The sequence below is a fragment of the Excalfactoria chinensis genome, chromosome 2 (genome assembly GCF_039878825.1).
Source record: "Excalfactoria chinensis isolate bCotChi1 chromosome 2, bCotChi1.hap2, whole genome shotgun sequence".
In the NCBI taxonomy this organism is placed as follows: domain Eukaryota; kingdom Metazoa; phylum Chordata; class Aves; order Galliformes; family Phasianidae; genus Excalfactoria; species Excalfactoria chinensis.
The window spans coordinates 32805417-32830686 of NC_092826.1; the positions used below are offsets into that span (position 1 = coordinate 32805417).

Genomic DNA, 25270 nt, shown 5'->3' on the forward strand with positions numbered 1-25270 from the left:
CTGTGTGCCTGGGCTACAGAAGACACAGAGAGCTCCAGGAGGCAACTTGTTGAAGTAGAGAATGGGATCTGGATCTAAGAAAGCATTTCTCAGCATCATCTCATCACTTACAAAATGTCAGCACGAGTACCATGCCCTGTTTGGGGCCTTAGTATACAAAGGCATTGAGGGAGTGCAGTAAGGTGAGGGAATACCAGCAGGTTGCTTATGAGGGCAGTAGACCTTCCCCTGAGAAAAGACCTCAGTGGTTGTAGAGGTGTTCAGAGCATGGGGAACAGAGGGTTTTGAGTGGAGAGAAGCAGAATCCCATGTTGCCAAGACTTACTGGTACATTCTCCATCCAATATGGCATTACACTTATCCTGGAAAACTCTGAGAATTGTGGTGCACATCACAGAGGCAGAAAAGGTGTTCTCCAGAAATGATGATAGCGCCCTTCTCCTGTCAGAAGGACAAAGCAGAATAAGAGGGGCCACAGGGGGTGTAAACTGTGCTTGCTGGCAGGCAGACTTGGAATTTTGTCTGCAATGGCCTGGAAATTCCTGATCTTAGTAGAACGCAAATCTTGTTTGAGGTAGGACTGTACAGATGTTCTAAGCTCTGCAGGCATACTGAGACTGGAAATAATGCTGATGCAATTCTCAGAATGCTGAGGAAATGGGTGTGTGGTTGAATGCTGATGACGCACCTGAGCAGAGGTCAGAAGTGACGGGAGCATATTCTGATTGGAGTGAAGTATCTTGGAGAAGTGTGTCCTGTGCTTCTGGCTGCAAAATGAGTGTTTGGGTTGGCGGTGTTGTTTTTCAGGTGATCTCCCTAGTGAGGTGAGTGCATGAAGTCCTAGCGAAAGTGTAGTGCTGTTGGAGGTGAGCGTGTCTGGGTGTGGAATGGAAGCCAAGGCATTGTTGTGCTTTGTTATGGCCATAGGAAGAATTCATCTGGAAGCGTGAAGGGTGTGGAGCAGGGCAGGTCCCTATGATTCCTTCGATAGCTCAGCTGGTAGAGCGGAGGACTGTAGGCTCCCTTGCACGGCCATCCTTAGGTCGCTGGTTCAACTCCGGCTCGAAGGAATGCTCTTTTGGCTCTTACCCTGACTGAATGTGCGGCACTGGGGCATTTGGAACCTGGGCACGCATGCTGTGTTTGATGGGTTCTGAGGCTGGATCTCTGGTGGGCAGTGGAGAAGATGACACCGTGTGTTGATTTATGTAGACAATAGGGCAGGTGCTATTAGTGTAGAGCACTTGTGATTTTACCAGGAGCACCATCACCAAGGAACTGAGTGTGTTGCTCGGCATAAAGAAGAAGAGTACTGGAAAACAAGAGCTGTGTGCTGAGCCATGTGGGTAAGGGCTTGTTATGCAACAGATGAGGTGAGGTGGAGGCTGTGTGTTGGGGAATTAGCTCAAGTGGTAGAGCGCTCGCTTAGCATGTGAGAGGTAGTGGGATCGATGCCCACATTCTCCAATGCTTTTCATCCCCTTGCCTGCATTCTTGGCATAAGGTAGCCCCACGGCCTCTGCGAATGTGTTGGGAGACCTCTTAGTGCCTGGGCTACAGAAGACATAGAAAGCTCCACGAAGCTACTTGTTGAGGTACAGAATGGGATCCTGATCTAAGAAGGTGGTACTCAGCATCATCTCATCAGTTGTGCAAAGGCAGTAAGAGTACCATGCCCATTTGGAGCCTTAGTGTACCAAGACAATATGTTTGATATGAAAGTTCAGAACACCAGCTGGCCAGGAAGATATTTAAGGGACGATAGCACTTTCACTGCAGGAAAAGATCATTCAATATTGATATACCAAAGGCATGGCATAATGAGTGATCTTTGTTAGGAGAGAAGCATAATCCCTTGTTGCAAACACACACTGGCATGTTTCCTGGCAAATGGGATTCTGCATTTTACTCTGGAATTTCTGATAAGAAGGAATTGTGAATCTCTCTGAATCAGGGAGCTGTTAAGAAGATGTGCATAAACGGACTTTCTCTCATCAGGGAAGCACAGCAGTAGAATTGTGTCCACTGGGGCTGTGCTGTGTCTGCTGGCTGGGTTGAGTTTTGGTTACAGTGCCCTGACAACCCTCTTCTTAAAATGCAAGCATTCCTAGAGGTGCAGATTGTCCACACATGGAGTGCTGTCATGGTTTTCTAATGTTGCTGTCACTATTCCACATCATAACATCATGTGCAGTATGGATCATGAAAAGGTTCATACTCCCGTTCTGTGGAATAACAACGTCCCTAATACTCAGCTCTCAGAAGAAAACTGCATATACTGAAGGACTTCGCGGTCAGAGATAAGTCACAGGAGGAGGACATATATAATCTCGCTCCCAGGCTGGAGCTCTCTCTCTCTCGGACTCTCGGAGAGTAGGAAGCGTTCCAGCCATGTCACCTGGAGTTCATAGTAGGCTTTTCGGATTTCGGGGATTCCCTCTGTTTTGTTCAATTCATTAGCCTGAATCATATTGTATCATATTGTGTTATTTGTATTCCGATATCATATTTAGTAAAATAAGTTTTCCTCCTTTGATTGCCACTGCTGTTCGCTTTTCCCATTCCCCTTTTCCCTTCCGTTTCGGACTGGGGTTCCTACAGGGAGGCTGCCCCCTGTCACAGGCACAGGTAAATCTAGGTAACCTGTGACAAGTGTGGAGCTTGAAAAGAATGGGATGTTGTGCATGATTGTTCCAGTTGTTCTGAGAGCGCTAAGGAGACAGGTGAGTGGACGGATGATGATGAGGTGGCTGAGCAGAGGTGAAAAATGAGTGGATGGTGATTCAGGGGAGAGATGTATCTAGGAGAAGTGTGTCCTGTGCTTCTGGCTGCAAAATGAGTGTTTGGGAAGGCGGTGTTGTTTTTCAGGTGATCTCCCTAGTGAGGTGAGTGCGTGAAGTCCAGGTGAAGGTGTAGTGCTGTTGGAGGTGAGCATGTCTGGTTGTGCAATGGAAGCCAAGGCATTGCTGTGATGTGTTATGGCTGTAGGAAGAATTCATCTGGGATCATGAAGGGTGTGGAGCAGGGCAGGTCCCTGTGATTCCTTCGATAGCTCAGCTGGTAGAGCGGAGGACTGTAGGCTCCCTTGCACGGCCATCCTTAGGTCGCTGGTTCAACTCCGGCTCGAAGGAATGCTCTTTTGGCTCTTGCCCCGACTGAATGTGCGGCACTGGGGCATTTGGAACCTGGGCACGCATGCTGTGTTTGATAGGATCTGAGGCTGGAGCTCAGGTGGGCACTGATGAAGACAACGCTGTGTAGTTATTTGTGTAGATGATTGCTCAGGTGATTTTGGGTTTCAGCACCAGTGTTTTTACCATGATCATCACCACCAAGAAACTGAGTGTGTTGCTTGGCTATATGAAGAAGGGTACTGGAAGAAGAAGAGCTGTGTGAAGAGCCATGTGGATGAGAGGTGCTTACGTGAGAGCTGTGGGGAGGTGAGGTGGAGTTTGTGTGTTGGGGAATTAGCTCAAGTGGTAGAGCGCTCGCTTAGCATGTGAGAGGTAGTGGGATCGATGCCCACATTCTCCAATGCTTTTCATCCCCATGCCTTCATTCTTGGCATAAGGTAGCCCCACAGCCTCTGTGAATGTGTTGGGAGACCTCTGTGTGCCTGGGCTACAGAAGACACACAGAGCTCCAGGAGGCAACTTGTTGAAGTAGAGAATGGGATCTGGATCTAAGAAAGCATTTCTCAGCATCATCTCATCACTTACAAAATGTCAGCACGAGTACCATGCCCTGTTTGGGGCCTTAGTATACAAAGGCATTGAGGGAGTGCAGTAAGGTGAGGGAATACCAGCAGGTTGCTTATGAGGGCAGTAGACCTTCCCCTGAGAAAAGACCTCAGTGGTTGTAGAGGTGTTCAGAGCATGGGGAACAGAGGGTTTTGAGTGGAGAGAAGCAGAATCCCATGTTGCCAAGACTTACTGGTACATTCTCCATTCAATATGGCATTACTCTTATTCTGGAAAACTCTGAGAATTGTGGTGCACATCACAGAGGCAGAAACGGTGTTCTCCAGAAATGATGATAGCGCCCTTCTCCTGTCAGAAGGACAAAGCAGAATAAGAGGGGCCACAGAGGCTGTAAATTGTGCTTGCTGGCAGGCAGACTTGGGATTTTGTCTGCAATGGCCTGGAAATTCCTGATCTTAGTAGAACGCAAATCTTGTTTGAGGTAGGACTGTACAGATGTTCTAAGCTCTGCAGGCATACTGAGACTGGAAATAATGCTGATGCAGTTCTCAGAATGCTGAGGAAATGGGTGTGTGGTTGAATGCTGATGACGCACCTGAGCAGAGGTCAGAAGTGACGGGAGCATATTCTGATTGGAGTGAAGTATCTTGGAGAAGTGTGTCCTGTGTTTCTGGCTGCAAAATGAGTGTTTGGGTTGGCGGTGTTGTTTTTCAGATGATCTCCCTAGTGAGGTGAGTCCATGAAGTCCAGGTGAAGGTGTAGTGCTGTTGGAGGTGAGTGTGTCTGGGTGTGGAATGGAAGCCAAGGCATTGCTGTGCTTTGTTATGGCCGTGGGAAGAATGCATCTGGAAGCGTGAAGGGTGTGGAGCAGGGCAGGTCCCTGTGATTCCTTCGATAGCTCAGCCGGTAGAGCGGAGGACTGTAGGCTCCCTTGCACGGCCATCCTTAGGTCGCTGGTTCAACTCCGGCTCGAAGGAATGCTCTTTTGGCTCTTGCCCCGACTGAGTCTGCGGCACTGGGGCATTTGGAACCTGGGCACGCATGCTGTTTTTGATGGGTTCTGAGGCCGGATCTCTGGTGGGCAGTGGAGAAGATGACACCGTGTGGTGGTTTCTGTAGACGATATTGCAGGTGCTATTAGTGTAGAGCACTTGTGATTTTACCAGGAACACCATCACCAAGGAATTGAACATGTTGCTTGGCAAAAAGAAGGGTACTGGAAGAAGAAGAGTTGTGTGCTGAGCCATGTGGATGAGGGCTTGTTATGTGACAGATGAGGTGAGGTAGAGGCTGTGTGCTGGGGAATTAGCTCAAGTGGTAGAGCGCTCGCTTAGCATGTGAGAGGTAGTGGGATCGATGCCCACATTCTCCAATGCTTTTCTTCCCTTTGCCTTCATTCTTGGCATAAGGTAGCCCCACGGCCTCTGCGAATGTGTTGGGAGACCTCTTAGTGCCTGGGCTACAGAAGACGCAGAGAGCTCCACGAAGCAACTTGTTGAAGTACGGAATGGAGTCCCGATCTAAGAAGGTGGTTCTCACATCACCTCATCAGATGCACAGTGGCAGTACAATGGGAAGTAACTTGTTGAAGTACAGAATGGGATCTGGATCTAAGAAAGCATTTCTCAGCAACATCTCATCACTTATAAAGTGGTAGGATTAGTACCATGCCCATTTTGGGGCGTTAGTGTACAAAGGCATTGAGAGAGTACAGTAAGGTGAGGGAATACCAGCAGGATGCTTATGAGGGCAGTAGCCCTTCCCCTGAGAAAAGACCTCAATGGCTGTAGCGATGTTCAGAATGTGGGGAACAGAGGGTTTGAGTGCAGAGAAGCAGAATCCCATGTTGTGATGACTAAATAGAACATTATACATCCAATATGACATTACTGTTATTCTGGAAAATGTGAGAATTATGTATCACTGAGGCAGAAAAGGTGTTCTCCAGAAATGAAGATAGTGTTCTTTTCCTGTAAGAAGGACAAAGCAGAATAAGTGGGGCCAAGGATAGAGGTGGACATGATTGTACAGATGTTCTTATCTCCACAGGCATACAGAGACTGGAATTAATGCTAATGCAGTTCTCAGAATGCTGAGGAAATGGGTGTGTGGTTGAATGCTGATGACGTGCCTGAGCAGAGGTCAAAAGAGACTGGAGCATATTCAGGTTGGAGTGAAGTATCTTGGAGATGTGTGTCCTGTGCTTCTGGCTGCAAAATGAGTGTTTGGGAAGGCGGTGTTGTTTTTCAGATGATCTCCCTAGTGAGGTGAGTGCATGAAGTCCAGGTGAAGGTGAAGTGGTGTTGGAGGTGAGCGTGTCTGGTTGTGCAATGGGCGCTGAGGCATGGCTGTGCTGTGTTGTGGCCATAGGAAGAATGCGTCTGGGAGCGTGAAGGGTGTGGAGCAGGGCAGGTCCCTGTGATTCCTTCGATAGCTCAGCTGGTAGAGCGGAGGACTGTAGGCTCCCTTGCACGGCCATCCTTAGGTCGCTGGTTCAACTCCGGCTCGAAGGAATGCTCTTTTGGCTCTTGCCCCAACTGAGTCTGCGGCACTGGGGCATTTGGAACCTGGGCATGCATGCTGTGTTTGATAGGATCTGAGGCTAGAGCTCTGGCATGCAATGGAGAAGACAACATTGTGTTGTGGTTTGCATAGAAGTTTGGGCAGGTGCTGTGGATCTTGACCAGCTATGTATTTGAAGAGAACACCACCACTTGAAATAAGTGTTTGTTGGGTGTGATTGTCAAATAGGAGTGCTGGAAGAAGAAGAGTTGAGCGCAGGAGCACTTGGGCGAGGGGCTGCTATGTGAGGTCAGGGTGAGGTGAGGTGGAAGCTATGTGCTGGGGAATTAGCTCAAGTGGTAGAGCGCTCGCTTAGCATGTGAGAGGCAGCGGGATCGATGCCCGCATTCTCCAATGCTTTTAATCCCCTTGCCTACACTCTTGGCATAAGGGATATCATGGTCTCCAGGGCTCTGTAAGGAAAGCTCTAAGAGAAGACAAAGAGATATTCAGAAATTAAGTTGTTGAAGTACAGAATGAGGTCTGGAGGAAAGTACATGGTTCAGTGCAGTTCCTCATCACATGCGCAAAGGTGAAAGACACCCATGCCCACTTTCAGGCCTTGGTGTACAGTGACATTGAGGAGGTGTAGTAATGTGAGGAGCATGCCAGCAGGATGTTTATGGGGGTAGCAGACCTTCCTCTGAAAGATGACCTCAGTGAATGCAGAGGTTTTGTGAATGTGGAGAAGTGAGGGTTTTGTGTGGAGCAAAGAAGAGTCCCATGTTGCGACCACTTATTGGAATATTCTCTATCCAATATGAAATTCTCTGTACTCTGGTAATTGTAAGAAGAATGGTGCACCTCAATGGAGCACAAGAGGTTTTCACAAGAGCACCTCCCTTTTTTCTTGATTTTGTATTGTATGTGATCTGGGATACTGGTCTTTGACTTGATCTTTCCTGATCAAGGAAATTATTTGTGAGAGATAACTAGTTTGTAATCGTATCTGCATGACAGATGAATTCGTGCTTCTTATCTCATCAGGGGAATGTCCTTTTCCAGTATGAAGAGAGGGTTGTCTGGGGACTTACTTTGTACTGATCCCTTATAATTTTATGGAGGCTATAGAAAGGACATTTCCAAGTCTTTTGAGCTCTGATTGGCATGAAGATGACATAGAATGGGGCATGATTATTACTGAAGGGACACAATCATTATTTTTTTCCATATTGCTGTCAAACAGTAGAAAAATTTTTTTTGTAGTTTTTTATTTTGGATTTTAGTAACAGCAAAATCAATGGAACCCTTTGCTATGTGCAAATATAGCACATATATCATGCTATTTTTTTATTTACTTTTCCATCTTCTTTCCTATTACTACTTCATCTAGGGTGTAGGCTTAGTATCCTATGTCTTAAAGTTCTTGTGATATTCAGTGCAGTTAAGTTTGCATCATGTTCATTTTATCCTTCACTTTTTAATTTATTCTAATAGTGTTATACATGGACAAATTAATCTTGTAGGATAAAATTACTTCATAGTTTTTCATACATTACAAAAATTTTGAGAGTTTTACTATTAGAAAATGTTTTTTTTTCTCAATCCTCTGGTCATACAAGAAAGGTCAAGGACTTTTGCATCTCTTCCTTGCAAGTGCAGATTTTTTTTCTCACTTTAGGAGTTATTGTATAGAAAAACTGCCTAAAGATCATTAAAAACATAAAAACCTGTGATATATAAAGTTTTACTTCAATAATATGTAGTCGTGCCTATTGTTTGTGTTGAACTTGTGACCAGTTTATGCTTTCACCTTTCAAAACTGGGTCTTTTTGAGCTTCTAAAGAAAAGAGGAAATCCTGTGTATTTCTGCATACTATTCCACTGTCAGGCTGGAAAGCAGAAGTCAATGGAAAGTTTAAGTTATTATGCCTTTTTTTTTTTTCCCCTAAAAAAGATTTTATTTATTTATTTATGTTTGAAGAGAATTGATGTTAACAGATCTCCTTTGAAATTCTGCTGATTAAAAGCCCGTTAGCATTATCTGCTTGAGAAATTAGATTGTGCCAAACTCCAAATAAAAGCACAGAGAGGTAACTCTGTCATGTTTATTAAAAAGTAAATTTTGCCCTGGGCTGTGGTAGTATGATTAATACTGACTTAATTAATAATGGCAGGAAATTCAGAATCAGGTATTGCTGGTTTCATACCTTATACTAAAGAATACCAGTTCGGCAGCAGATTTTTGGATTAGCATAAATTAATCTATAATTAAAACAAATCTGTGAGACTGACTCATCATTTTATGTTGCAAATATTTACAGCTACTTCATTAAAAGTGAATCCCTTTGACATTTCCACTTTAGTTAGAAGCAGTCCCTTTTTTGCTATAATTACTAATAAAGATGGATAAAGCACTACTGTCAGTTTTACCACACATCGTTGTGTAAATCACCCGTATTCATGTTCAGCATTAAACAAAGTTAATTTCATTCTACATTCTTCCATGACAACTCTCTTCTTTGGGGATTAAAGAAGGCCTCCTTTACAGAATATTAAACAGAAAAGCAACAAGAAAGCACAAGGTTTGATACAGAAGATAGTTTCTGCAGCTAGGCTGTACTACAGGGACACAGGAGGTGCAAGTCATGAGTGAATTTGATACTGTAGTAAGTTTATCCCCCTGTGGTATAGTTATGCAAGACAACAGAACCATGATATAGTTTTGCTTCCGCTGTGCACATAGTTTGGCTGTCCATTACTGTTCATGCCTCTGTTGAACACATGCTTTTCAGGAAACAGAGAAAGATAGAATTTGTTCAAAAACAGAGTCCCAGAAAAATTCAAGCCAAATGATAAAGCAAAAAGATCTATATCATAACCTTTTTTTCAGTTCAAATATGTTCTTACATTTGACAGTGTGTTGAAGCTGGTTCACTAATACACTGCAACAAATAATGTCCTTTACAACGATATAGTAGACATTTTACTATATTTATTAAGCCTCTAAATACACACCTGGCATATTTGGATGTCAAGAACATCTATTTCACCGATAACCTTTAATGTTCTTTCTCTTTTAGTAGCAGCAGAACAGATTTAAGAGCAAAAAGACCCCTTAAATCTTCTAGACTTACTTCTAGGCCTTGTTAAATTTCAGCAGTAGAAGACATTTCATGATGTTGACAACTTCTGTTTGAGTAAAACTTATTTAAAGTCCCCCCTTATTTTTCAAAAGAGAATTTCCTTTGCCAGTGTGTTTCAGCTGCTGGTTACACTCACTTAAAACCAAATACCCCATTTTGGTTTATTGCTTAATTGGTTTTAGGATCCATCCAGCTGGTTTTGGTTATGTCTCTTCATAAACTGAAGAACCCCCTTGCACTTAACATTATTCCTTTTCAAAGTCTTTACACACGGTAATCAAATATGTTACCAGCTTTTTTTATTTGTTGTTTAATGATGAGATAAACTGATTGTCCTCATTCTATCTCTGTCTCTTACTGTAGTCCATGAATCATCATGCACTTTTCTGAAATGGCTTCAGTTTTCAACATACTTCCGGAAAAGATGTTAACACAAGAACTGGAGGTGTTATTCTAGGGTTGTGTTTTACCAACATGATTAGCTTTCTTCAACAGTAGAAGTATGACCTCTCATTTGTCTGGATTCAAGCAGTTAAGATAAAGCGTACAGGTTACTTTTGGGATTAAATCAATGGGTTCAAAGAGAATCATCTCTGAATCCTTTCAGTTTCACAGAGGAGAAGAAACTTGTAACAACAAATGTCTGAAGTGCAAGTAACTCAAAAGGGTTTTCCATTGTAAGCATATCAGCTGCTTAAAACTTTCTTTGCCAAGTGTTGTGGCAAATAAAACTAAAATGTAAATTGCTATACTGGTTCCTACTCTCAGTATGTTTTTCTTCGCTTCATGGAACTAGAATAAATTACTTTGTGGTAAGAACTTGTATAACAATACAGTGTTGAAGAGTGAGTATGTTGGATTAATTTAAGAAGCAATTTTTGCTGAGTATGGTTGATTTCTTATTTTGCAGTTTTAGACAATGACTCAGATGCAAACACCTCTGTTTGCCACTGATTTAAGTGACTGGCAACTTCAGTCTCAACTTAATGTTGGCATATTAAAATCAACATTAGCTTTTCAACCACTGACAATTTTAGCACTTTGATGGATGGCAAGCATTGAATCCCACAAAGGCAGAAGCTAAGTCCAAAAAGGAGAAAATTTAGGAAGAAGTATGTACAAATCCAAAGTAAAATAAGGAAAAAATCCCCAGTGGAAATAAAGCATGATCTTAAGAATAATTTTGGTTTGCCACTACAAGACGCTAAATATAAAAATGTTAGCAAACACATTCAGTGTTATAGCTCTGTAAACTTCTATGGAAGGCTACTCCCAGTGTGTGCACAACACTGCCCCAATTTCAATAAGAAAGAAAAGTTGCCTGTGTTTTAGACACATTGCAGCACACATCTTACATACCTGTAGGACTTCTTAATCTCATCATGTGTTGCTCCCTTCTCTAGGGCCAGGATTCCATATAATGCTTCCCCTGATGTTGACAAAGCACGTTGCCTTTGTTCAGCCATATTAGCAGTGCATTACCAGGGCTGCAAATGAAGAACAGAATTTAAAATAGCAGGCATTTCAAGTATATATGGATAATATTTATTAGAAAAAGTTAAAATCACACATTTGCAAGACAGTAAAACTAAAGTAAAATTTTCTTTGTTGCTCTCCATTCCTAAAGAGATCCCAAAGTATTTCCCATATATAAGATGGGAGTACCTCTACAGGGTGCTCAGGATGACTGCAGTGCCAATTTATGTGCCTGAGAAAGGTGAAATAAATCAGGATCCAGGCAATTAGGAGAGTGATCTCAGTTTTACAGAGTATATTGTTTTACTTATTGCAGTCTTATGTATGGGAAATATTGAATTCAGCCAGGATCCTATCCTATTTGAAGTATGGTTTACAACACAAGAATTTCATCAGAATTCATGACCTGGTTATATATCTACCATGGTAACCTTAATGCACAGTGCAAGTGAAAGTTTAGCACAGGCCAACAGATTTAGTCCCCTTCAGATTCCTTCCTTCAGGTGTCTCAGAGGTAAAGCAACCAAACAAGTGATTCTGCACCAAATAGTCTCTGCAACCTACTTGCCATTTGTAATATATCCTCCTGGATTGAAGGAACCAAATGTCTTAAAGCAAACATAGCTAATGCTAGGTAAAGACATGAAGAAACTTGTATGTGTACTTGTATAACATGATTTAAAACACCAGATGTAGAAAACAATTGTTCATATAGAGAAAGCTGCATCTCTTTGTTGGCCGATTTGCTACAGCAACACTCTCACTGCAGCCTCTTCGTTTCTTTGGATGTTGCACCTTTCTCTGAATGTTGGCAGGTGATCACAGAAAAAGTCTGAACGTGAGCTATAACTCCAGCTATAAGAAGAATTTCTAAGAACCTGCTCTGTTCGGTAAGACTACCCACTCTGATCTTTCACCCCTCTCACTGCTGAGCTAGAAATACTATCTTGCTGTTATTCATATATTATTCACTAGTCCACATTTTGGTTCAGAATCAGCCTTGTAACACTTTTAAGCTCCTTAGCTTTCTTCAGTACTAAAAAGAAAATCAAATACCATGTAAATACACACAGATACATAATAAAGAGAGTAATACTAGTACATACCATGTGATTTACTAAGCAACTTACATTTATTCATATTCTCTTTGAAGTTTTCCTTTTCTACTAAGCTAATACAACTCAGGATCTTGCGAGCGGCTGAAAAAAAAATATCCTTCCTACGTTTAAGTGTCATACACAAGCTACCAACTAAATAGATTTAATTGCAGTTTTTAAACTAAAAATTAATAATGAATTCATGTTCAAGTTTATAGACACTACTTGATCAAGGGCAGAAGTTACAACGCTGCTTGCTAATAATGTGCTCGCAACATAATCTTGGGATCTATCCCCATCACACAGGAATCAATGCTAGGCAACCATGTAAAGTCACAGCTATGCAGGATTATTTAAAAATTTCATTACATAATGATGATGATTATCTACATAAAAACCCCAGAGCATAAAACAAAACTGAAGTTATGATGAATTTTATTCTGAAGAACAAAAAGGTTCTATAATTTGTACTTTCTCATAAAGTAGTTTTAATGGCCAGTCAGCTATGGAAATTTAAACTCACTGGCCTAATCAGTCTTCTAGTGATTAATCACCTTGAAGGCCTAGCTACTCAAACTTACTGCTTGCTTATTTACAGCAGTCCTATAAAATACTACAGGAACTAGGGAGGAAAAGTTATGCTCTGTAAATTACGGAAGAGAAAATGGTTCCAATTTTAGTACTAGATTCCTGATGGCTAAAATTGGGTTGGAATCCTATTTTCAGGCTATATGTTTTTATTCCAATAGAACAGAGACAGGAAGATACTGTTTACTTCCTTGATTGACAATAAAATGAAATTCCAATAACAATCCATCCCACATCTCCTGTGAGAATGGAACCCCAGCTAACCATCAACATTCTCTGTGCAAATGTTATACTATCTAGGATGAAGTATCTTACACAAGAGTTCTAATAACAACTTCTTTTTTTTTTTGGCTTTTTTTCTTTTAACCACACCCCCAACTTGTCTGGATTTGCAATGAAAAATAAGGCAAGGTGATTCAAATAACATACCTGCTTCAAATAGTGATGGAACGGTCTGGCGTGTATAAAGTCACAACATCCTCAATTTGCTGTCTTGGTGTCTCTAGGCAAATACAATCCAAAGGGAAAGAAGTAGGTGCCACTAGAAGCCCCGTTCCACTGAAAACAGCTGCTGCTTTTCATCCTTCACATTCAAGGTTAAACAGGTCAGTGGAGTCTGATTACTCTTTTTGTTTGTTTGTCCAGTATCCGATTGGTTATCTCTCAGGAAGACCTATAAAAGAATGAATAAAACATTCATGAACCCAAAGGCTGGTACATCTGAGAGTTATTCACACAAAAAAGTATAGCACATCCATGTCTTTAGCTAGTTGTTCTTCTGTGCTTTACTCTTGATGGAATCTTGAATTTATTTATTTATTTATTTATTTATTTATTTTTAGTGTGAATGTGTTAAGTTTATTCAATGATACAACAGTCTTGCTCTAAATTTCACTTCTTTGAGACCAGCAATGGCTTCAGTTTACTACACAGTCTCTTCAGGAGCAGGATTAAGTGAAGAAGATCCTTTAGGACTCCTCCTGAATTCTTGTAAGATTTATATCAAAGCAGCTATGGGGTATCTTCTTTTATTCTAATATAGCTTTTCCTCTAACATATCACTGAAAAGTCTAGAGAGCCATTTTTTTCCATTTAAAATTGAGAAGATCGTTAATGCCAGAGACTTAACAGGACGGCTCTTGGGATGGCATCCTTGCAGAAAACAAGTTCATCCTTGAAACTAAACCAGTTCATTTGCCCCTGAGTAGTGCAGAAGGGATGGGGAAGGATGTTATGAGTTCCTAACAGCTTCTCTCTGCTTCCTTCTCACACTTCTCCCCTTCTCTAGCATGGATTCTTCTTGTGGGTTGCAGTGTAAGTTCCCCTTAAAGCACATTATCTATCAGGAGAACATACTCCTATGTAGGTTCCTTTCCATAACCCACAGTTACTTCAGAAAATATCCACCTTCTCTGGAATGGGACTCTCCATGGGCCACAGTGTGGATATTTGCTTTGGTGCAGTCTGCTCCACTGACTGAATGGCAAAGCCTCTTGCACTGTGGTCCTCTCCGTGTACTGCAGGAGAATATCTTTCCCACTGTGGTGGAAAAGCCTTTTGCATGGGCCGCAGGGAAACACCTGCTCTGGCAGCTCTTACTCTGCTTTGTCTGAAGTCTGACTTTTCAGGGCTGTTTTTCACTTCCCCTTCCCACGCCCCCAGCCCCAGTCCTCATTGACTTGCAGTATATTACTATTTCTTAAACATTTTCCCCACAGTACAACCAACATGGCTGATGGGCTTGTTTCCAGGACATGAAAAAACAGAGTAGGTACAGCTAATTCTGTTATGTTGAATGAACGCAATAAAACATTATTTGATCATCGTGCCTGATCTCAAACACTGAAATAACTTTATCATTATTGAAAAATAAATAAATAAAATAATAATAATGGTAAGAAGAAACTGGTGGAAAAAATACAAAAGGAAGAAAATGAAATGACCTTGAGGCTACCCAAATTCTCTGTACTTCTGTACACCCTATTAGCAAAAAGAAACCAGCACTCTGCATTCTTGTCTCATGGGCCGTTCTGTGTGAATACAGCTCCCTCTGGTGTGTTAACATTGCTTTGTACCCTGTAATGTTAGTGTGTTTTTTTTTCCATAAGAAACCTTGGTTTGTTTGAAGGAAATGAACACTGTATCTGCACATCTAGGTGTTTGGTTTTTTTTTTCCCTTGGGAATCATATAGTCTAGGTACATTCCAATGAGTCTTTAAAGGTTTCAAACTGTAGTGAATTGTCCTCTCTTTCTTCAAATGATCTATACAGTTAGAAGAACAAAACTTGTTGACTATTTATTCACTCCTGTTCATTTTTACTTTCTGTATCATAACACGTAGTTACCTAACAGAACACCATGACCCCACCATAGCAGTCAATGCAAACCCGAGAGGTTCCTTGTCCCAAAGGACCTTGTACCTATGTAAGTCTTACTTACATTTTACGTTTCATTTATATGATACAAGCATTTCAAAACAAACAAATCACAACATGTCTAGAAACACAAAGCTGTGTATCAGCCTGTAAAAGTTTGAAACTTGGCCCAGAATGAGCAGGAGCTCCAGAGTTTCTTCAGAAGCCTGCAGCTGCATAGAAGTAGGGGTTGAAGAACTCTGAGTCACTCCGGTCCTTCCCCCCACCACTCCCTCCTTTTCCTGGCTCACAGCAAGTTCAGAAGCTAAGAGCCTGGAGCTGAAAGACAGGTAGGTACGCAAACCGGCATGAAAGGACTGGCATCATTGCTTAACAATGGTGTGAATTTTCACCTTCCAAGATAAGGAAAGATGATTCTTAAAAGCTGAATTTATTTTATTTTCTATTTTTTAATTTTTTTTTAGTTTGTTGAACCAGGTGTTGTTAATATTGACATCACCAAAGCATGCAGGAGATACAAGTGGTATACAAGATAGGCCACTCCCAACCTCCGTGAAGACCCTACTGACTCTTGATTCTAATACAAGCAAGGAAAGAAAACCTCTGATTTTACTCAGAGAAATTTGGGAAGTGAAATATATCATCTTACTGACCTGCTTTAGTATAGTCAATGGGTTGAGAGAGGTGCTCCTTCCTCTCTGCTGAGCATTGGTGAGGCCAGACTTGGAGTGTTGTGACTGGTTCTGGGCTCCCTGGAACAAGAGACACCTTGGAATACTGAGGAGAGTCCAGGAAAGGGCCATGAATACGATGAAGGGACTAAAGCATCATTCCTATGAAGAAAGGCTGAGAGAGTTGGGAGCACTGAGCCTAGAAGACAGGAGGCACAGTGGGGATCTCAACAGTGTAAATATGTGAAAGGAGGGTAAGAGAATGGAGCCAGGCTCTGTTCAGTGGTGACCAGCGCCACAACAAGAGGCAACAGGCACAAACTGGAATTTGCCTGGTTTAGTGGTTGGCAACCCTGCCCACAGCAGGGGGATTGAAAGTAGATGATCTTTAAGGTCCTTTTCAATCTGGGCCATTCTATGATACTATGATTCCCTGTGGCGGTTTGCTCTGAACACCAGGAAGCTCATTATTATAATAATGAGCATATACAGTGCTAATGTGTACCATTTTTTCTGTCCTTGAGCACGATCTGTCTTTCATTTTGTATTTGTATATTTTGCTGTGTTGATGTCAATTTTTATAGCACCCAACTGAACAACCTAATCAAAGGGCAACAGATTGAGCAAGTGGAAAAGGATGATTCTGCCAAGACGTGCTGGGTCTCTGGTTCAGGATTGAGGGCTGATTTTTGTTAACAAGAGAAGAATGCTTCTGAGGAAACTACATCCTCAAATGTTCTTCTTATCATTTCTTCTCAGTTAGTTCTGAATCACATGCCCTACCTGAAAGATATCACAGAATCACCAAGGTTGGAAAAGACCTAAAAGATCATCCAGTCCAACCGTTCACCTATTACCAATAGCTCCCACTAAACCATGTCCCTCAACACAACATCCAAACGTTCCTTGAACAGCCCCAGGGCGAATCAACCTTTAAAAAAGAGAGAATTGTTTTAAGTGCCTTTCTTAGGAGTGAGTCTTTTAAGATCTCAGACAAGCCCAACAATTCTAGGGCAATAAATTACATTCTTGTCACATTCCTATGTTACTGAATTGTCACTGTCATTACGGTTTCAAAAGAAATACAGAACAGATTTAAATAATATGATTGCATTGCACCCATTTTTAAATACATATAGCTATATTGGAAGTAAGGTATTCCATCTGGTTAGCCATCTGTAACTCCATCTATTCAAGGAGTATTCATAAGAGAACAACCATATATTTGAATTCTCTGAACATATTGTGACCTTCTGTTACCATTCACATAGAGTATCTCAATTTAAATGTATTTTGGCTTTTTAATACCTCTCAACAACTGTACTATTTGAAAAAGTAGCAAACCAAAGAAACACAAACCTCAAATGAACAGTCTGTTGCATATGCAAATTGCTCATGCCTTTACCTGGTCAGTTTGACCCAGAGATGTAATCCAGACCTGTAACTTCCTAGCTCATGCAAATGAAACCAGTTTGAAGGCTTGGCGGACTACCTAAGTGACATTCATATATACACTTCTTTTTCCCAAAAATAAAATTATAGGCAATTAAGTTTTAAGTAATGGTAATACACTTAAGTTTTTCAACAAGATATGCATTTTTATCTGCAGTTTAGGAGACAGTTCTGTATCCCTAAATTTAAAACCACTTAAAGCTTGGTAGCCATAACCATCAAGGTTATTTCTTGCTAAAGAAATGAGTAACTAAGACATAAATCATACCAATCTGTGTGGCATGAAGTTAAATTTCTTTCTAAAAAACAAAGATAGGAAGTTCCTGGTTTATACAGCTTTGACAATTCACAGGTAAGTTATCTGTGACTTCAAGCAAAAGTGAAGCAAGTCTTCTAATGCTGTCTTTAGGCAGAGTCTCAGTAATTTATTTGTTTTTCAAACTGCTGTAGCAATTCAAGGCATTATTCTACCCCTATGTACTGTAAGTTAACAATGCCACAGTTTGGTAGAAAGGAAAATGAATGCATTTTAGCACAGCCTAATTAGCTACAGCTAGGAATCAGGAAGATTAACTTGAGCAGTGTGAGTGACTGCTTTGACCTACTTTTGAGCTTATTTTACCAGGAACAGATTAGGAAGCTGTAGGACCAAAACACTGTACCTGCACCTTAGGAACCCACAGCTGCTTTCAGTCCTCTCCACTAGGCACAATCTTTCTCCAATACCTAATCATAGACTCATAGGATGGCCTGGGTTGGAAGTGATGTCAAGGATCATCAAGATACAACCTCCCTGCCACAGGCAGGGCTGCCAACCTCCAGATATGAGCAGGTTGCCCAGGGCGCCATCCAACCTGGCCCTGAACACCTCCAGGGACAGGGCATCCGCAGCCTCTCTGTGCTGCCTGTTCCAGCATCTCACTGCCCTATCTGTTGAAGAACTTCTCCCTTAACTTGGATGTTAATCCAATCTAAACCTTCCCTCCTTGAGCTTAAAACCATTCCCCCTTGTCTTATCACTATCTACCTGAGTAAAAAGTTGACTTCCCTCCTTTCTGTAATCCCATTCTAAATACTGGAAGGCTGCAATGAGGTCTCCTTGCAGTCTTCTCCAGGCTCAACAAGCCCAGCTTCTTCAGCCTGTCTTTGCAGGGGAGGTGCTCCAGCCTTCTGATCACTTCATGGCCCTCCTCTGGACCCTCTCTAACAGCTCCACATCCTTCCTGTATCGGGGGCCCCAGACTTGGATGCAGTATTCCACGTGGGGCCTCATGAGGAGAGAGAGGAACAGTCACCTCCCTGTCCCTGCCCTTCTGATGGAGCCCAGGATAACACTGGCCTTCCAAGCTGCAAATGGTGTTCTCTTCACTTTTTCATCCTTCACACAGTTCCCTTAGCGAACCACCTTTTGACACCTTCTGCAGTCTGTCTACAGAAGTTCTTTCATGAAATCCTTAGCGCAGTCCTTGGCTCTGTCCCTGCACCTGCTCTCTGCTCTCCCCCAAGCTCCCCCACACTAGCTTCTCACCTAAATAGTTCCCAGGAGGAGGGGATGCAGCGGGGGAGATGGCAATCAGTAGTCATCTCTATTTGAAGCTTCATTAATCCACACAGAGGATGTATTACACTGTCATGAAAATGCTCACTTAACTGATGGCTGAGGGGAAAAAAAATATATATCTTTTTAAAGTGCTGATGAGTAACGATGTTAAAATCCTGCTATCTGCATCCAGAAAGGAATGACTTTTCAGTGGCTGAGTTAAAAAATCAAAGAAGAAAAGCAATACGCAGTCTTAGGAGTAGAAGATTTACTGAATAATAGGTGAGAAGATAGCCTCAGATTTATTTTTTCTTAGTATCACTTATTTGGCATTAAGTAAGGACTTCCTAAAAATTCATGTAATTAGCACATGTTTTACCATTAATATAAATGAACAAGACCATAAATATCAACGCTATTCTTTGCAGAGTAGGGGTAGGAAAAGCAACTGGAAATATTTCTCAGGAACTCAGCAAACTCACAGTTCAGTAAAACAGGAGTTTAGTTGTTAATAGTTTATCATAACTGTTCTTTGAGTTTTTGCCCTCATTATGACAAGACCTTTCATCTGGAAAATAGTCTGACCCGAAACTCAGAGTTTGAAGCTGTGGGCTTCCAGCTGGCTTAAGTCAACCTGAGCTGGCAACAAAGGAGTGATCCAAAATTGCACTGATTTAAAAAAAAAAAATTATTATTTTCTTCTCTTTCTCATCTGGCTTATTCCAAGGTTGGCACTGCTGCTAGAGCTGATGTAACAGCACTCCTTTCGGCTGCAGTTGAGCCTTTACGTTTTCTACAGCTCACCCCAAAACTCCACCATAAAATTTATACACAGGCCAGGATGCCCTACAAGAGTGAAGCATGAGTAAATACCATGCAAAAGCTGGAAGGATGGATACTCTTGTGGCTATAAGTATGTCAGTGTTTGACTATGGCCTGTGGCTATAGTACAGGCTGATGTTTGACAGCATTTGTGGCTGTAGTGTCGGCCAGTGTCTGACACTGTAGTAGATATTGTAAGGGCTGCCAAGTTTAGATTGCTCTCACTCTCTACCGGTTCAGTGGGCCCAGAAGAAGCTCCAGTTGGCTGGCTTGGTTCCATGGGGATGGCTGTGAGGACAGGCCTCTCCCTGTGCAGCTCTAAGCTGTCATGGCGCAGGCACTGCCTCCTCCTCTGCAGCCAGCAGAGCACACAGGCAGCCTGAAACCTTCACGGAGTGCTTCGCTAATTTGACAAAAGCGTAATCATGTGCCTACGCCCGATCCAGATCAAATTTGTTCTGCTGGGTGATGTGGCATGGCACAGCTCCAGCGGTAATGATTGCGGAACCGCAGCGCTCAGCTGGGGCTGCTGGGGCAGGTGAATTCCCTACACAGGAGGGAGGTGTATGCCAAATGCAGCCTATCGCTCTGCAGAGCCTCTCTGGGACGTGCCCCGATCTGTGGGGCAGCACTATGCCCAGCGCTGCCAAACCGCCTTCCTCTGTGCCCTCAGAGATGCAGGGTTGGCCTCCAACTGACAGCACCAGGAAGGGGGGAAAAACAAAAAAGGAAATTATGTGTCTGAGGTTTTTCTTTCAGGCAAGTCTCTTATAAAAATAAAGGAGTGTACAAGTGTCTTTGTTTTCCTGCCAACATTTATACGAACTAATTAAGAGCGAGGAGAGTTTCATTTGCCTGTTTACTTCACAGAGAGAAAAGCTAATGAAATTAACCCATTGATTATTTTGCAGCTGCTGGTTTTAATTGGGTTATGATTGAGAAACAAAAGATGAATGTCGTGGGGCGAGCAGCTGTGGCTGCAGGGTAGTTGCAGGCATAGGGCCATCGGGGCCAGAAGCCATCGACTGAGTCCCATCTGCAGGGTCCCACAACGGTGCCACATCACTAAGTACACCACAGCATCACACAGCTAGGTCCCAAAGCTGTGTCCCCACAGCTGGACAACACCATGGGATCCCACTCATGGGCCATACCACTGCTGGCTCCTGCAGCTGAGTTCTACCACCATGTTGCATAGCTAGGCCATGCTGGTGTCCCACAGCTGGGTCACACTACTGCATTGCTCAGCTGGATCTTCACTGTTGGGTTGCATGGCTGGGTCTCACTGTAGGGACCCACTACTGGACCACACTATGGGGTCCCACAGCTGGGCTGTGCAACTAGGTCACATGGCACCATCTCTCCCATGGGACAAGAAAATAGTGCCAGAAGCACAGCTGCTTCTTTCCCAGCCTGGTGGCTTACTTGTCATAATGTCAGAGTAACCAGGCAGGTACAGAATGCTGGCATTTGTTCCCTACTCAAGAACATCCTGTTCTTTGCAATGTCACGACTCGGCTATGGATGGCAGTAGACAATTCAGGCTGCAAAACTCCATGGTAATTGCTATCCATAAATGAAGGATTACACTATACCAAAAAGCAAACGTTGGCAGTAAATATTCACAGGCCTTGGCGTAACTCATATTTCTTCTTAGTTCAGACAAAGTAATTACAAGGCATTTATTATGTCAAAAAGTGCCCAGGACTTCATGGAAAAATCTTATGGAATTCAATAAATAATGTTATGGCTGCAATCACACCTGTAAAATAACTTCAATTCAGACGGTGATTTTTCTGTATTCACTTTTGATTCAGAAGCTGAAATCGCAGCTCTGTATAGGTCAGTGGCACAAAGTCCAGCTAAGATGGATAGAAAATTAGTACCCAGTCATCTGCAGCTCTTATTTATATTTCTTTTCTATAAATTACTGTACGTGACTGGGGAACCTAATGGGTTTTACTCTCAAATTCTAAAGGTTTTTTTTTGTTTTTTGTTTTTTTTCAAAAGTGGAGGAGGATGATTCACTTTAGGGGAGGAGAGGTTCTTTATCTTCCTGCTTTCCACAAAAACAAAAACAAAAACAAAACCATGAAACCCCACCAGCTCTGCAAACTTCTACAACTTACTTCAAGTATTTCAAAAGACTTCACAAATAGTAGGGATTCCCAAATGTGTTTTGTAGCACTCAAGCAAGCGTGCTATTTCAGAAGGCATCTTGGGGAATAGTGCAGCCCTGCTGCCTTCAACCAGCCAAGGTTGGCTCAGGCACAAAGCTTTGTAAAGACCTCTCGGACAGAAGTGAGATGATCTCTGTATTGTGAACGGCAGCTTACAGTAAAACAGCAAACCTTCCTGGAAAGCTGGGCAGAAGCCTTCTCACAGTAAGTCATCGCCAGCCTCCAGCACTCGCTGACCAAGAGTGCAGCAGTAGTAAAGGCTCCCACCTTGTGAGCAGAGTTTGTATGGCGTATTAAATGAGTATTGCTAATAGTGATAATATTCAGTCTTTGCTTTTCATGTTTTTTCATGCCACAGTCTCCTCTGCTGGTGACAGACACCCAACTTCATTGCTTTCCTTCATAAATCACTTCACAATTCAAAATATACAACTTGCAATAATGGATTTCACTAATTCTTCCTTTTCCTATCTGTGCAATACTTTAAAGTAACATGCAATTTAAATGAGCGTATCATTACAAATTGCACATAAAACAGGGCATGTTTCTATATTTGATAAGTGGTGATTATCAGTAAGTTTGCATGACAAACGTTCTCTTTTTTCCTGGTTGTGTTTAGAATGATCTATTTCATGTAATGCTTCCTCAGACGGACATTCACACGTGTGGACGTGATGAAGCCACAAGAAAATAAAAATACATCTGAAAATTGAATTAGAAAGCGAGTCACATTTAGGAGCAGGACTTCACGTGCTATGGATTGTTCCTATACCTTGCAATAAACGATTCACTTCTAATGCAAATAATATTGACTCGCGGTGTATTAGCATTGCTTACAACTTCTTTAAAGACAATCCTTCCACTATCTGAGAATTGATTGTCTCAGCTACAGATGCAATGGCATACAGTTTGCCCACAGATCATCCAGTTCAAGGTCAGTACCAATACAACCAATATTCTACCCAGTGAAGCTATTTGGATCTATAGGTACTTGAATCTTTGTGCTTCGCAATGAAGCAGTTGGGATCTTTCTTTAGAGACACCATGCTATTTTTGTCCTTATATAACAATCACATGTATTTCAGAGTATGCTTTTTTTTCTACTAACTTTTTGTAATCATGAATTCTTTATCTAAGTAAAACCTGTGTATGCCTGAGCGGGCATCATGGTTTTCCCTGTTTTTGGTTACTCTGCGAAACATGCTGTTCTGCTACACTTGGATTAGTACAATTACTCAGTTAATATATTTCAGAATTAAACTGCTTAATAAAATTACATTAAATATTTAGAGTCTGAGGTGAGATTAAATATTGCAAAAGTCACTTATTTTCTTAGGCCTATACTTCAGTAGCATACAGACTTCTAGTCGTGTAATTTAACCTAGAAAAATGCTGACGTGGTATTGATTTATGTAGATTTAACCCATGTTCTGACACATGACTAGAGGGTGTTCTCCATAATTCCAACTCAGCAAAGCATGTAAGAACACGCATAGCATTAGGCATATACTTTCTACCACTAGTACTTCATCCTAGTCAACTCAGATTTTCACTGCCAATTCTGCTACGCCTGTCTTTTACCCTACACATCATACACACGTCCCAAGGAGTATGTGAGATTTTAAGCTAGGTTCTCTAAAATGAATTACTTCTTTGAGTAGCTGAGAAATCTCTTACGGGATCCTGGCTGAGACCATCTGTGTGGGTTTCTCTGACACAGACAATGTGGTGGAGCTGAGGGCTGACACCAAAAGGCACACTCTGTCCCTAGCTACATACCTGCAACTTTACCAGCTGTGCTACTCATCTGGTCCCATTCTCTCTTTGCTTATGTATGTATTTAACTGGGGGAGAGGTGGGATGCAGCACTGTGGCCCTCACGGCAGCACCTAGCTCAGCACACCTGATTTTAAACCCACACTTCAGTACACTCTGCACCACCACGAAGCCCAACAGCTGCATTTCAGTGCTCTAAACCCCTCCCCCAGCTTTTAAACAAGGCACCTTAATTAAATGCAAAGCTGCTTTTAAGAAATTGATTGAAAAATGTACTTCTAGCACTTGGAGTAGCTTTTATCTGAACATAAAAGTCAGTTTATCAGAGTTAATCCTTTCAGTATGCACTTGTCTTACCAGAACAATTTTCTTTCATTTGGTCAAGACAAAGGAATTCAGCAGTTTCTGTAAACTAACCCTCCCCTCTCTTTGTTGCATTTTTGTTGACATATTGGCAACATTCCTTCCAGTTTTAATTGGATTAAGCACATAGGAATTTAGTGAGTTGTAAATCAGACAGGATTCCAGCTACCTTTCTGCTATTGTTAAATACGAAAGGTCTAATAAAGGATAAAACTAAATAAAACCGGAGCCAGTCTCCTGCAAGTAATGAAATGTGCTCGCTGTATTTGCTCAAGCAGTTAATGTGGGGACGGGCAGAATGACAGCTGTTTTTCCAGGCTCTCAGGGGGAAGTCAGGCTGAAGCCAACCCTGACACATTCTTTACTTCTCAGGGCAACGTCAGGATGCTGCAAGTGGAAAACCTGAAAATACAGAATCCTCTCACCTCTGTGCATCTGAATGGAGTTACCTTCTGTTCATGTGGGTTTTGGTAGAAGTGCAGTCCCATCAAAGAGCCGAAATGGAAGCATAACGAGATGGAATGTCTGATGAATTTTTAATGCAATCTCAAAACTAATGGAGAAACCAAAGCAGCACATTTGGCCATCTTCAGAAAAGAAAGAGAAAATAATAATTACTTGAGATAGAAAGAAGCCTAATCAGAATACCAATTAATATACATTTTTTTTACTACTGATGTGATCCTCTGAAGGTATTTGTTAATTCTAATCACATTCATCTCAACCTAATGCTTCTCATGAGGGATTAATGGCACAAGATGGCATGTGCACATAAGAGTGAACGGTAAAAAAGCCAAACTGCCAGAAGGAAGGTGAGTGTAAGAAGAAGACTACAATGTTCCTGGATGCAGTCATCCAAGTTATCAGATGTGCAAATGTTGCAAATTATTCCAACTCTCATTTCTGATTTGCTTTATACACCGGAGGGATAATGTCATTAATCTATTCTTTTTCTTGGCAGAAATTATCCAATAACTTTAGCACATATAACAAAGCAACCATTCTAAATCCTCATACAAATTAGATTCTGCAATAAGGGAGTGCACTCATCTTCAAAATAATCAGAAATGACGTCAGTTAAGCTGTTCTTTGAAAAAATCCAGTGTTACTAAGCAATATCTCACTTTCCAGCTTTAAATGACAACAAGCTGCTTGCCTTCAGTTTTCACCAATGCCAAATAGTGAGATTAATAAGACACCGTTGCTTTTGTCAGGTTGGTACGTAGGAACTTCAGCTCGTTATTTCACCTCTAGCAGTACTTGATATTCTCTGTTTTAATATTGTAAGACATCTTTAACACCGGCCAATAGACCAGTAAAGAATCAGATGAGACACCAGGAATCATTTGAACCTAAATACAACATCCAAATCCCCAACTAATTAGCAGTCCCTAATTATGGAGCTGCTTGCCTTTTTTTTTTATAAGCCAAAATTGCTTTTAAAAAATCCTTGCTGAGACCGTGCTAAAAACAGTCATTCCACCTTTGTGTACAGGAGGGATGTTAATTAATTAATTAACATTAAGTAATTAATACCTTAATGAGGTATTGGGACAACATATAAAGCATTTCATTAAAGT

General features: G+C 41.7%; 1 protein-coding gene and 8 non-coding genes across 9 annotated transcripts in view; 8 read left to right on the plus strand and 1 right to left on the minus strand.

Annotated features, from left to right (window-relative positions):
• Positions 1-10815, minus strand: part of DNAJC5B (DnaJ heat shock protein family (Hsp40) member C5 beta) — a 32712-nt gene extending 21897 nt beyond the window's left edge. The window contains exon 1 of the mRNA XM_072329797.1: positions 10709-10815. Within this exon, the coding sequence (XP_072185898.1) occupies positions 10709-10815 (107 nt within the window). The remainder of the gene's footprint in view (positions 1-10708) is intronic.
• Positions 982-1070, plus strand: TRNAY-GUA (transfer RNA tyrosine (anticodon GUA)). The gene is given in 2 exon segments: positions 982-1018; positions 1035-1070. It is a non-coding gene; the product is annotated as a tRNA-Tyr (tRNA).
• Positions 1395-1467, plus strand: TRNAA-AGC (transfer RNA alanine (anticodon AGC)). The gene has a single exon. It is a non-coding gene; the product is annotated as a tRNA-Ala (tRNA).
• TRNAY-GUA (transfer RNA tyrosine (anticodon GUA)) lies at positions 3043-3131 on the plus strand. The gene is given in 2 exon segments: positions 3043-3079; positions 3096-3131. It is a non-coding gene; the product is annotated as a tRNA-Tyr (tRNA).
• TRNAA-AGC (transfer RNA alanine (anticodon AGC)) lies at positions 3462-3534 on the plus strand. Its single transcript has one exon. It is a non-coding gene; the product is annotated as a tRNA-Ala (tRNA).
• Positions 4590-4678, plus strand: TRNAY-GUA (transfer RNA tyrosine (anticodon GUA)). Its single transcript is given in 2 exon segments — positions 4590-4626; positions 4643-4678. It is a non-coding gene; the product is annotated as a tRNA-Tyr (tRNA).
• On the plus strand, positions 5001-5073 carry TRNAA-AGC (transfer RNA alanine (anticodon AGC)). The gene has a single exon. It is a non-coding gene; the product is annotated as a tRNA-Ala (tRNA).
• On the plus strand, positions 6126-6214 carry TRNAY-GUA (transfer RNA tyrosine (anticodon GUA)). Its single transcript is given in 2 exon segments — positions 6126-6162; positions 6179-6214. It is a non-coding gene; the product is annotated as a tRNA-Tyr (tRNA).
• On the plus strand, positions 6545-6617 carry TRNAA-AGC (transfer RNA alanine (anticodon AGC)). The gene has a single exon. It is a non-coding gene; the product is annotated as a tRNA-Ala (tRNA).
• Positions 10816-25270: the final 14455 nt, after the last annotated feature.